This window comes from Umbelopsis ramanniana, assembly GCF_025399195.1.
Source record: "Umbelopsis ramanniana AG unplaced genomic scaffold K450scaffold_5, whole genome shotgun sequence".
In the NCBI taxonomy this organism is placed as follows: Eukaryota; Fungi; Mucoromycota; class Umbelopsidomycetes; order Umbelopsidales; family Umbelopsidaceae; genus Umbelopsis; species Umbelopsis ramanniana.
In genome coordinates this window covers 100,772-112,276 of record NW_026252091.1, presented here as the reverse complement: position 1 = coordinate 112,276, position 11,505 = coordinate 100,772, and the positions used below count along the sequence as shown (strand labels likewise).

Genomic DNA, 11,505 nt, shown 5'->3' with positions numbered 1-11,505 from the left:
GCAATGATGCTTGGCTTAGACGAAACCTTTGCCGTCCTCGAAGCATGCAATTATCCAGCTACTCGATATTTATCCGTAATGAGAACTCCGTACTGTATTCACAGGTACATCTTTTAACCTAAAAGTAAAATTTTAAAGTCATTTTTTGAGACAAAACGTCGTTCTGTTTATTGTCTTTTGATGCTAATCTTTTCTAATAAGCTCATCACTGACTGCTCTCTGGGTTAATAGTGGAATACCGGTGTAATGCAACAACGTGTTATGCTGCTACATACGCGCCACTGTAAGCTAAGTCGCGCGACAGATACCGTTGCATACACAAGTCTCACCTATATACTTCAAAGTCTTGTCCATATCTGATTCATCTTATTTGCAGCAACTAACCGATCGACTATGCGGTGCACTGTGCAGACAGTTCCGAGATCGGCAGGCACAAATCTTGTCTTTTGATCCAGTCGAACGGATTTCTGACATCGTTCGAGATAAATTGAACTGATCCTAGTTAATGAACGCCAGAATTGTTTCATAAAAGAATATACATGTTCGCAGTTGGCAAGTTTAGCTCTGATTTATGGCTGCTCAAAAGCAAGTGACACGGAAAAGGATAGGTTTCCTCCTTATTGAGCTCAGACGGATCTCTATTTTATTTATTTTTACGAGCCATCTTGTATTCGGTTAATATTCACGTTTTAAAATGATGACTTTGTCCCTTTATGTCCTTCAGTGAGCAAAAATCATCAATGCAGCACAACGTGCATTCCAGAATAGCCTACTTCATCATCACGTTGTTCGCGGCTTGCAATGCCTGTGGACTAAAAACCGTGATCATCATTATGTAGCCATATCAGTCAAATGTTATGGATGTAAGCATCCCATGGATGCATGTTTCCTTGAATCATTAAGTTTGTTGATGACCCTAATCAGTGAAATGAACAAACTTTTCAACCGTTGCATCTTGAGAATTTTCCCACCTTACGTTTGATTCACGAAACTCCTGCCAGATTAGATCATGCGTCAGTTGATAGAGAAATCGCATCTTTGACACGGTAGCAGGTGTTTTTCCCAAATGGACGTCATCACGCCACATCAAAGCCCTATCCCTTCATTAAATTTAGCGATGCAATGACATTTTGTATATCAGTACGCTTCTTGACAAACAAATAGAAGAATGTCATTTCTGAAAGGTAAGGGCCTCGTCCTCCGGGGACTGAAAAACTTACTTTTTTTCAATAGCCGAAGAACTGGGTGGGCTGGCTAGTGTTGGACAGTCTTACAGTAAGTATCCTGAACCAACTTCTTCGGGTAATATTGGGACGGTGGGGTTGAATGCACCATGGGAAACTTGGGGGGAATTTCCGAAGCTGATGACATGGGTAAACATTGCTGGTTTGTCCCCAACAGAAAACTGGGCAATGATTTGAAGAGGTGCGCTCACTCTATTTTCGGATGCGAGTGTAACTCTAGGGCTGGCTGCTTTAGAATTCGTTTTTTTATGTTAAGTATCTTATTTTTGTGAATACATTACGATTTTGTCGCTGGTAGAGTAAAGTTTACATGCTTGAGGAAATCATTCACCAAAATGGCATTTCGCCCCCACAAGCAATTCTCCACTTTCGCTCTGTCACCTGCAAGCAATTCCCCAAAACGGGCTGCCCTTCTTTGCAGTTTGAAGAGAGAGAGAAATAAAAAAAACTAATGTGTTGGTTTTCTTGATTGACACCACCTAGGCGAAATAACAAACAAATGTGGCTCTTTGGAGTCGGGGGTGAGTAAAAGGAGGAGAAAGGCGAATTGCGTGAGAACTGTGACCCAAAGAGCACGGTCTGATAGCTATGGATGACTCTGACCATGATTTCCGAAATATATATTTATATAAAAGGCTTCTTTTGCCAGTAGAAGCATCCATTCCCGTGCCTCCCCACCTTTTTTTTTATATATTTTTTATTTCTTCCTTGCGATAAGATTATCTCTTTTTATATTTACTCTTTCTCTGCATTCCCAATATGCCAAAGTCCCCAACATCACCAGCGTGTTCTTACTGCGGAAGTACGAGTCACATTGCGTGGGTAAGTGGTTGACGGGTGTAGGTTAAAAATGCAGCATTAGCGTAATTGAATTGGGTTTTCCATGAATGGGACAGCTTCTCCTCATCGTCCTAATTAAAATATTTTAGGTATGCCCAAAACGAAACAAGCCAAGATAACGACTTGACTTGATCAAAGAATCATCATCATGTATACGACTATTCCCGATTTCCCCCCACTCCCTGTTCAGACGAGCCGACATAGGGTGAAAAGTATCCACTCCCCCCACCACAAGTGCAAAAAAATATTGTCCTACGAGAGAACCCTTCAGTGTAACATAAGTCTGCAAAAATTCTATTGGGTATCCCGCCACATCATTCTCGCATCACATCGCTACTCTATCCAACGTCTCCTGTGTAATCATAATCTCGAAATAAATATCACTCGACGAAGCTTCGCACCTGCGTTGAACCATTGTAAACAAGTTGCTGTGCATGGCTTGGTGTTGTTGCTCGTTGAAGAGCAAACTGGGGTAACTAAAGCTGAGCATGCGATGGTCGTGGCTAATATAAAAAGAATTTTTATTTGATTAGAGCGCACTGTGCAGCCCGTCATGATAAGCATTTTTCTTTTATACACTAGACTTACCGTTCTTGTCCAAATCCGATACCCACAGTGACCACAGTTAAAGGAACCCCAGATAATGAATTCCCTGACGCCGGGCGCCACTCTAGTGACGCATCCTCTTTATCAGCAACAGATTGAACGTATATGACAGGATACTCCAACAGCCAACCGGTAAGGGAAATCATAAAGGAAGGGATTGGGTCGATAGTCAGAAGGTTATCGGGCCCAGACAACGCCGGCTTCAATTGGTGGTGTATAAATTGTGCTAACGGTGTGCAGAACGATTGCTGAAAAAGAAGGATATGAATACACCCTGTTACACAACGACAATGTCAGGCACAGATCGTGCGAAATGGTTTACCAATGTAGGACCCCGCAAAGCCTCGTCAATACAGACGTAATATCGACTGTAGTCATCGCAATGGATGACTTGGTGCTCTAATAGATGTCGGTGACATATAAAAGTGTACTCGTTTCCAATGTGAATGATGTAGAGAGGTTGACATATAGGAAGCTTGAGGGGTGGCCAATTTTTTCTTTTTTATTATATGTTCCCAATACGTTCTTATTTACGGTTACATAGACCCACTTTTGTGAGAGGGAAGTACACTTACCGATTGTAGTTGATGCTGCAATTCTGACGCCTCCTCCCGTTTGAGATATGCAACATCCACGAGATGCGCGACACTATAGTAAAAAAAATGTAAAAAATGATGCACTTGTAGGTAGTTGTGTAGGTATGGTCAACCCAGGATATACATGGGTAAAGTCATCCGTTCATTCCCTTACCGAATACCGGCAGCAACGATTGCTATATCTAGACCAATCTTTACATTTTAGCTGTCTAGAACCTACGTCATATTCTAAGATCTCTTTTCCATTTTGTTCTCAAATCATTTACCTTTTGCCAAAGATGAGACTGTTTTGCGACGTAACAACTTTGTAAACTTAAGGGCGGAAAGGATATGTGTGATGTCCTTGACAATGTTCCAGGAATTGATACTTTGCATGGTTTATTGCATAAGGTGGTTGTAGTTGTTTCCGCTCACAAACTTTTAGTGATTAAAGTGTTGGGGTGATGATGTTCCCAAGTGTAATGGTCAGAATGTGAGATCACTGTTTGAATTGGAGTATGAATTCCTTGTACAGGCTCCGGTGTCAATCTGGGAGAGCTGTCAACGCTGGTTGCGAACTGGGTCCTTTTTTTTTTCGCTAATCGGAGCCAACGGGTCGCCCAGTGTTTTTCCCGCACAAATGACTGTTTTTGTGACACAATTTGGTCAGTCCATACTGACAGAACACAAACAGAACAGTTGGCATTGGTAGATAACAAAACGGAAGTGGCTTTAAAACTAGCTCGCAACCCGATATCTCAGTATCTTGTCTGATACATTTCTAGTAGGTGATATATATAGATATTGAGCTTGTAATGTCGGCAAGCGGTGTTATCTATCACAGAACTGGCTGATCTTCCTTGTTGTTACCTTGAAAACTGCTTTGGCAATGGCTCGAAAACTTGAGCCATAGGCTCATGTTTTGCAAAAGGAAAAATCATTATGACGGTGGCTTGATCTACTTCTGCTGAAAAGAAAAGAAATCTGCCAGGTTGGCATATTTATGCTTGCTAGGTACCCAGAACAGCAATGCAGGTAGGGTACTCGCGATAGCTCCACTGCCACAAAAATTTTATTATTTTGCTTTAGGTCAGACTGAGTTGATCTACAGGCACAACACGGCATCTATCGGGACTCCAATATGCAAAAAGCAAGCTTGATTTTGGCCGCATCATAATCATGCATTTACATACTGTATCCCATTCGTGCGCAAAACGAGCAGGAAGATAAGCAGCATTACGATCTCTATCCAGAGAGCTGAACAAAAAGCGGATTTGTTCATAGCACTTTAGGTAATACCCGCCAAAATAAAACTAATATAATCATAGACGCCATGTGATTGGAGGAAATGTTAATTACTGCTGGGCGGTTGAATCCGCTTATTGCGTGTAGTACACATTGCAAATCGTTTGGGTGAGTTTCCAAAAACCAACAAGCAAAGAAATGGGATGGTAAAGGAGATATTGGAAGGGAGATTGGAGTTTTAGGCATAAAAGAATAGGAGAAAGGTCCAATAGGGCAGGCACAACTGGGATATTTCAGAACCAATAACCTATGGGAGAGTGGACCAGGTCGTCGTCATCGTATTGAAGTCAGGTTGGGTTATTAGGATATGACCGATGGATTATATTTGTTATGTTTCGCCTTCATCTAACATCAAAAACCAATAGGGACAAAACCAAACCAATAGCGTAGCTGATACACATGGGGCCGATTCACCCAATTAAAAATGCGGTAGAGTGGGGGGGGCCTTAGCGATCAGGGGAGAGCAAGGACTAAGCCGGTTGAAATTATTACTGTCGTCGCATCGTAGTCAACATGAGAACAAAGTCAGGAGTGGCCCCATCGTATTCAAACCAAACAGCAACCTTTCCTCAGGGCAAATCCATGATCATTTAGTGACACAGAATATCCTGTGTGTGACCAGACAGCACATAATTTTTTTTTAACTTTATGTCTCCGCTCGTCTTTAGTTGGTTTTCGTCTCTCTCTCTCTTTTCATCCTATATATTTTTAAACTTGCTTAAACAGAAACCTCTTTTCCCATCTTCTTTCACTTTATTGCTGGATGTCAGCAAAAAGATCAAACTCACAAATATTACACCACTTTGGTCGTGTCTTTGCTAGACTGACTGTTAAAGATTCATCAACACCTGATTTATTTAAATCAAACTCGTCTCCTTCAACCCATCATATGCCATCCGACCCCTTAGCATCACATCTTTTTCAAACCGCCAACAACCATCTTTTTGGTACCAACGGCTTTGCGAAAGATCCCAAAGTTGCCGTCACCTATTTACGACAGGCCGCCTCTCAGGGGCATGCCCAAGCAGAGGGAGTGTTGGGTTTTTGCTATGAATTCGGCCTCGGCAACATCGCAACTGATTTCCGCCAAGCAGAAGCTCTGTACATAAGAGCTGCAAGAAAGAGTGATGGCTTGGCGATGGCTCGCTTAGCCTTTTTACGAAAATACGGCCGTCCAGGTGTCAAAATAGATCGAGGAGAAGCTGAACTATGGACTGAGCGACTCTGCAACCTTGGCGTGGAATCCATTCAGTGGATTCGAGAAGCAGCATCGCAACATAACTGCCCTGAAGCACAATATGTTCTTGGTGTATGTTACCACGACGGAGTTGGTCCCAAAGCCAACGAGGCTGAAGCTTTTCGATGGTACAAGACCAGCGCTGAACAAGGCAATGCTCGCGGTCAAGGTATCCTTGGCTACTGCTACGGAGAGGGCTATGGAGTGAAAAAAGACGACGTTGAAGCCATCCGCTGGTACCGGCTTGCAGCTGACCAAGGCGAAACCGTCGCGATCTACAACTTGGGCTACTGTTACGAAGATGGAATCGGAGTTGAAAGAAATGTCACGGAAGCGGTCAAATGGTACAAACTTGCTGCCGAACAAGGCAATGCCTTTGCTCAAAACTCCTTAGGTTACTGTTATGAAGACGGTATTGGCATCAATAGAGATAGCCAAAAAGCTGCTACATGGTATCAGAAGAGTGCCGATCAAGGTTACCCCTGGGCTCAATGCAATCTAGGTTTCTGTTATCAAAATGGCATTGGTGTCGAAAAGAATGAACGTCTAGGAGCCTATTGGTATCGACAAGCTGCCAATCAAGGTCATGCACGAGCTCAACACAATCTTGGATTCTGCTATCAAAATGGCATTGGCGTGCCTAAATCTGCCACCGATGCTGTTCATTGGTATACCAAGTCTGCTGAAAGAGGCAACAGTTTCGCATACCATTCTTTAGGCTACTGCTATCAGAATGGTGTTGGTGTACCTGTTGATGGTAAGAGAGCCGTTTATTGGTACTATTTGAGTGCCAAAGAAGATCATGCGCCAGCTCAGCTCTCTCTCGGATATTGCTACCGTAATGGCATCGGCGTTGAAAAGAATGAAACAGAAGCCTTCAAATGGTTTTACAAGTCCGCAGCACAAGGCAATGCCCTGGCTCAGAATTCCCTTGGGTTCTGCTACGAAGAAGGCATTGGAACCAAGAAAGCCCCAAAGTTAGCAGTGAGCTGGTACAGCAAGTCTGCAAAGCAAGGCAACTCATGGGCACAATGCAATCTTGGCTTCTGCTATGCAAATGGTATCGGTGTCAACAAGAATTATCAAAAGGCTGTCTTCTGGTATCAACAAGCCGCTGCTCAAAACCACGCTCGCGCCATGGATAAGCTTGGCATGCATCTTCAAAGCGGCCAAGGCATTGAACAGGACGTTAAACTTGCTTTCGAAATGTTTAAGCGTTCAGCTTCCCTTCAACATGTTGCAGCCCAATTCCACCTCGCTAATTGTTTTGAAAACGGCTTGGGTTGCGATGTCGATCTGGCTGAAGCAACCATGTGGTATGAACGCGCAGCTTTGGCCGGTTGTAGAACTTCTCATGAACGTCTCCGTAGACTCTTAATGAGAGCTTGTCTGGATTCCGCAGGCGGCACCGGCAATGACGAAGATAGTCCTCTCGGCGAAGGTGCATACTACTCCACCTTTGCTTATGGCCATTGTGCACCAGCAGCATAAAAACCCCATTCACTCTCATCGCTCTTCATAACCCTACATCCCAAATATACCCGTACTCCTCCCCCCCAGCCATAGTTTGAACTTCCGTAATTAACCTATATTCCTTTCCTTTCCTTTCGTTTTTCTTTCCAAACCTGTATATCTGTCTACGTTCGCTTTCTGTGTCAAGTACAAATTAGATCTTCGTATTCTCATTAGTTTTTTATTTTCCTTCTTGCACCATTCTGACTCCTATTGCAGCATAGTAGCATAGTACAATAGATAAATTATTCTAACGCATCAAAAACATTAAAATTATGTCCACCTCATAACGGCAGCGTGGCTTACTGTTTACAATCTGACACCAATTTTTATTTATATACACAGTGTAAAAACATCCTAATTGATTGACATTAGAATACCTTTCTAATAACAAGGCCGATCAGGATGGCTACTAGTCCCATGATTAATCCATCCAGCCATCGTGGTGACAGGTTGGACGATGAATGACTTGAATCACCTGTTGTGCTAGCCTGACCTTGCCCTGAGTTCGTTGGTCCCTGTGCTTGGCTGATTAGGGACTTCCTGTTGCCAGATGCAGTATCATTGTTTAGCTCTGGCACCCGTGATGTGATGGGTTCATCTTTCATGTCGCTTGACCTTAAGGCATCCTTGACACAAGGTGTTGGTAGCAGCTCTTCGCTTTCCGTCCTGTTGTTGGTTTCAGCTGGAGCCGGCTCAGGTTGGACAGGCTTGTTTTCTGCGTATGCGAAGGAGAACTGCGGCATATCAGCCTTATCTCTACTTTGAGGCTGCGCGTCGGTTTTAGGTATATCAGGTAACAATTCTAGATTTGAGGACTGACAGGCCACGCAGGTCCAACCCCTGGAGCTGTATGATGTACATAGCGCTGCAATTAGTCAATGCAACATTTTGATTGTTTATCGTGACGGGTGTACTCACGAACGTGCCAACTTCTTGCGCTCTTCAGGTTGATAATCAATGCCTCCTATAGCACCTTCGGCTTTTGTAGGAAAGAATCCCATTATACCAAGCATAACAGTACGGACTATTGCCAGCAGATCATCAGTACAGCGACCGCGGTTTCAAACATCATTTCACTTTTTCTCATCGTCCTTACCACCCCAAGCCGGTTGCCAATATTCCGGATGGAAGCCTGTAATGCTTAAGCAAATTTTTTTGTTCAATTCAAACCTGCCGTTGGGCTGATGAAGAAAGAGTCAGTAAAAGTAGTTTGCACCTATGATAAGTATCATGATCGGGGTATCTTACGGTCAGGAAGAGAACTTCAGGAGGCTTGAATGGATATTCATTGGGTAACAAGATACGGCCATGATATCTAAATCCAACATGACTCGTTTTAGCAGCACATCGTTGGTAGGTGCTACTGTTATCCGCTTACCTTCCGCCGTCGAATTCGGTGTCTACTGGCCCGCTCACCGTAAAATGCCACTCAAAGATATTTTCCTGTAACGAATCAAAATGTTGAGAAGAAGACCATGGATGATCCAAATACAAAAGAGCATGTTGCTAGCTTACGTCTAAAGGTCGGGCAGTGTATTCTACCGATGGATCTTCCTGCAATTCCTTGGCTTCTTGAAGGATCCGCTTCACAGCTGAAGCATTAGTTGTAGCAAGAAATGGTAGAGGTGTTGGATTAATATGACTACAGCAGCGTATACGCTATTACCTGATGTAAATACCTGGACTCTTTCTATTGTATGACGTGGAGGTCATTGTCGTGCTAGCTTTTGCGGAGGGCTGGCACTTGAAGAACCTGCCACGTTGAACTTTGGCTGAGCTGGGGTTATATTTTTGCCCGCATTAGGTACAACAGCACTACTTCGGTCTCTTCGGTTACAGACAGAACTGCCAATCACCATGGCCGATCTCCTGTTCAATCCAATAACTCTCACCTTTCTACTGGTTCTCTTTATTTCGGCGACGTTCACATTCACCACCATCATCTTATGGCTAGTAATCGCTTACTTTAAGAGCAACTTGCGAGCAACCTACTTCGAACATCGCGATCGAATACTTTCTACTATAGAATACACCGAGAACGAAGTCCCTGTCCTGCTTGGATTCTTCCATCCTTATTGGTAAATACAGAGAATGAAACAATGAATTCAAATGATAGAGACTAACGTTATCTGGTCAGTAACGCTGGCGGAGGTGGCGAGAGAGTATTATGGACCGCCATTCGGGATATTCAGCGGTTTTTTCCATACGTCGTTTCTGTTGTATATACTGGTGATACCGACGCAAGAAAGGAACAAATACTAGCGAAAATTAAGGTGAGACGTCAATTGAGCAAGTTATACCCATCAGCGTAGCTAACTTTAGTGGGATTTCAAGTCAAACTTTGATATCAGCATCAACCCAAACAGAATTGTCTTTGTCTATTTGCAAAAACGTTATCTGGTAGAAGATAATCGGTATGTAGCAAAAAAGAGTTCAATTGCCTTGAGGATATGATCTAACAGCTCGCTATAGATATCCCCGGTTAACGCTGCTGGGACAAAGTATTGGATCACTATTCTTAGGTTATGAGGCTTTGAACAATGTCATCCCAGATGTCTACTTTGGTACGCAGGACAGATTCAATGCGTGGCTCTACAGTCCTTATATACTCAAATTCTGAATTTCCATAGACACCATGGGATACGCCTTTACATACCCTCTGGTATATCTCCTAACCGGCATCAAAATTGCCGCATATGTTCATTATCCTACTATAAGGTAAAATCGAAACAGTAACGCTGATCTGCTTTGTAACATCTGGTCTAAAAGCAATTTTCACACAGTTCGGACATGTTGCAAAAGGTTCAGGATCAGACATCAGTCCTCTTGAAGCGTGGGGTGTACACTAAGAGTACCATCTGGAATATGGGAAAGCAAGTGTACGTTGATCATGAGCATCCTTTGTTGTGTCTGTCAACAGAAATTAATCTTATTACATCAGCTATTACCGCTCCTTCGCCAAAATCTATGGATACTGTGGAAACTTTGCCGATATCGTTATGGTCAATTCGACTTGGACTAAGGGGCATATTGAAAGTTTGTGGAGGCGCGACGCAGACATCGTTTATCCACCATGCGACACCGAACGATTCAGTGAGCTGGCCATTACAGAGAGGGAACGCTTTATCGCCAGTTTGGCTCAATTCAGGTAGGAATAGCTCAGAGTGAACCTTCCCACCTCTCACAACCTATGCACTAAACTGTTGGTGGATATAGACCAGAAAAAGACCACATGCTGCAGCTACAATCGTTTGCAAAGCTGTTGGAAAATAATCCAGATTTCCGAGAGGGCGAAAAGAAAACCTGCCTTGTTCTCATTGGAAGTTCGCGAAATGAAGGAGACGAAAACAGAATACAGTCTCTTCGATTGGCTGCCAAAGAATTGGATATTGAGGTAAGTGTGTATGCTACTGTGACATACGCTTGGTACGTATTACTGACCAATTCATCATCTGCAGGACAATGTCATCTTTGAGATTAATGCACCATTTCCCAAACTCTTGGAGTGGGTCTCAAGAGCAAAGGTTGGGTTACATACAATGTGGAACGAACACTTTGGTATTGGTGTCGTAGAGTACATGGTGAGTTATTGTTTCGTCAATTTTATCGGCATGGCAAGATATCCGTTACTGATCCTGATGAATGATGTACAGGCTGCTGGTATGATTCCTGTCGCGCATAAATCTGGAGGTCCCTTGATGGATATTGTGACGGAATATAATAACCAACCTACCGGTAAGGCTCTCAATGAACATTTGAAAAAAAAATGACGTAAAACGCTAAACCTTCTTTTACCGAAGGCTTCCTCGCAGACAACGTGGATGAATTTGCAGCTCACATGAAGACAGCTATTGATTTGTCACCGGAGGAATATGTAGCTATCGCCACCAATGCTCGAGCGTCCGTGTGTGACAAATTCTCAGAGCTTGTCTTCGGCGACGGCATTCTTCGATCATTGCGACGAAGCTTAACATAATTAAACCCATTCAAATAGAGTAACTTATGTTCTATCGATATAGAAATAACCATTATCGATTTAAACGTGCAATTTGTTGTTTATCTAGTAATTATACTAAATCCATCCATCACCACGATTTCTCTGTTTCCTTTCCATCTTTGCGATTGAGACAGAATCCCTTGCCTTTACCGAGCTCACGATCACAGTATTAGTAAAGTATCACGT

General features: G+C 43.1%; 4 protein-coding genes across 4 annotated transcripts; 2 read left to right on the top strand and 2 right to left on the bottom strand.

Annotated features, from left to right (window-relative positions):
• Positions 1 to 2,640: 2,640 nt before the first annotated feature.
• K450DRAFT_222852 (uncharacterized protein) lies at positions 2,641 to 3,762 on the bottom strand. The gene is made up of 5 exons (XM_051585970.1): positions 3,553 to 3,762; positions 3,441 to 3,468; positions 3,266 to 3,338; positions 3,013 to 3,165; positions 2,641 to 2,938 (listed from the first exon to the last, which is right to left on the bottom strand). The coding sequence occupies exons 1-5, from the start codon at positions 3,659 to 3,661 to the stop codon at positions 2,669 to 2,671; spliced, it is 633 nt and encodes a 210-aa protein (XP_051448288.1). The 5' UTR covers positions 3,662 to 3,762; the 3' UTR covers positions 2,641 to 2,668.
• A 1,507-nt stretch (positions 3,763 to 5,269) lies between these two features.
• K450DRAFT_222849 (uncharacterized protein) lies at positions 5,270 to 7,494 on the top strand. Its single transcript, XM_051585969.1, has one exon. It carries the CDS (start codon positions 5,334 to 5,336, stop codon positions 7,296 to 7,298), a length of 1,965 nt encoding a protein of 654 aa, XP_051448287.1. The 5' UTR covers positions 5,270 to 5,333; the 3' UTR covers positions 7,299 to 7,494.
• On the bottom strand, positions 7,495 to 9,400 carry K450DRAFT_222841 (uncharacterized protein). Its single transcript, XM_051585968.1, has 7 exons — positions 9,002 to 9,400; positions 8,838 to 8,914; positions 8,701 to 8,765; positions 8,571 to 8,637; positions 8,419 to 8,503; positions 8,241 to 8,346; positions 7,495 to 8,168 (listed from the first exon to the last, which is right to left on the bottom strand). Exons 1-7 carry the CDS (start codon positions 9,033 to 9,035, stop codon positions 7,691 to 7,693), a joined length of 912 nt encoding a protein of 303 aa, XP_051448286.1. The 5' UTR covers positions 9,036 to 9,400; the 3' UTR covers positions 7,495 to 7,690.
• On the top strand, positions 8,758 to 11,505 carry K450DRAFT_222835 (uncharacterized protein). The gene is made up of 11 exons (XM_051585967.1): positions 8,758 to 9,400; positions 9,460 to 9,595; positions 9,657 to 9,736; positions 9,795 to 9,886; positions 9,953 to 10,040; positions 10,106 to 10,201; positions 10,264 to 10,470; positions 10,539 to 10,716; positions 10,781 to 10,903; positions 10,976 to 11,057; positions 11,123 to 11,505. Exons 1-11 carry the CDS (start codon positions 9,180 to 9,182, stop codon positions 11,296 to 11,298), a joined length of 1,479 nt encoding a protein of 492 aa, XP_051448285.1. The 5' UTR covers positions 8,758 to 9,179; the 3' UTR covers positions 11,299 to 11,505.

Excerpts from the sequence above, each read along its gene's own strand:
- K450DRAFT_222849 (XM_051585969.1), top strand. The coding sequence starts at position 5,334 with ATGTCAGCAAAAAGATCAAACTCACAAATATTACACCACTTTGGTCGT.
- K450DRAFT_222841 (XM_051585968.1), bottom strand. The coding sequence starts at position 9,035 with ATGACCTCCACGTCATACAATAGAAAGAGTCCAG. Across the intron at positions 8,766-8,837 it reads ACACTGCCCGACCTTTAGAC|GAAAATATCTTTGAGTGGCA; the intron begins GTAAGCTAGCAA and ends GATTCGTTACAG. Across the intron at positions 8,169-8,240 it reads CGCAAGAAGTTGGCACGTTC|CTCCAGGGGTTGGACCTGCG; the intron begins GTGAGTACACCC and ends TACATCATACAG.
- K450DRAFT_222852 (XM_051585970.1), bottom strand. The coding sequence starts at position 3,661 with ATGCAAAGTATCAATTCCTGGAACATTGTCAAGGACATCACACATATC. Across the intron at positions 3,339-3,440 it reads ATCGTTGCTGCCGGTATTCG|TGTCGCGCATCTCGTGGATG; the intron begins GTAAGGGAATGA and ends TTTTTACTATAG. Across the intron at positions 3,166-3,265 it reads TGCAGCATCAACTACAATCG|CTTCCTATATGTCAACCTCT; the intron begins GTAAGTGTACTT and ends CCACCCCTCAAG.
- K450DRAFT_222835 (XM_051585967.1), top strand. The coding sequence starts at position 9,180 with ATGGCCGATCTCCTGTTCAATCCAATAACTCTCACCTTTCTACTGGTT. Across the intron at positions 10,471-10,538 it reads GCCAGTTTGGCTCAATTCAG|ACCAGAAAAAGACCACATGC; the intron begins GTAGGAATAGCT and ends TGGTGGATATAG. Across the intron at positions 10,904-10,975 it reads TTGGTGTCGTAGAGTACATG|GCTGCTGGTATGATTCCTGT; the intron begins GTGAGTTATTGT and ends AATGATGTACAG.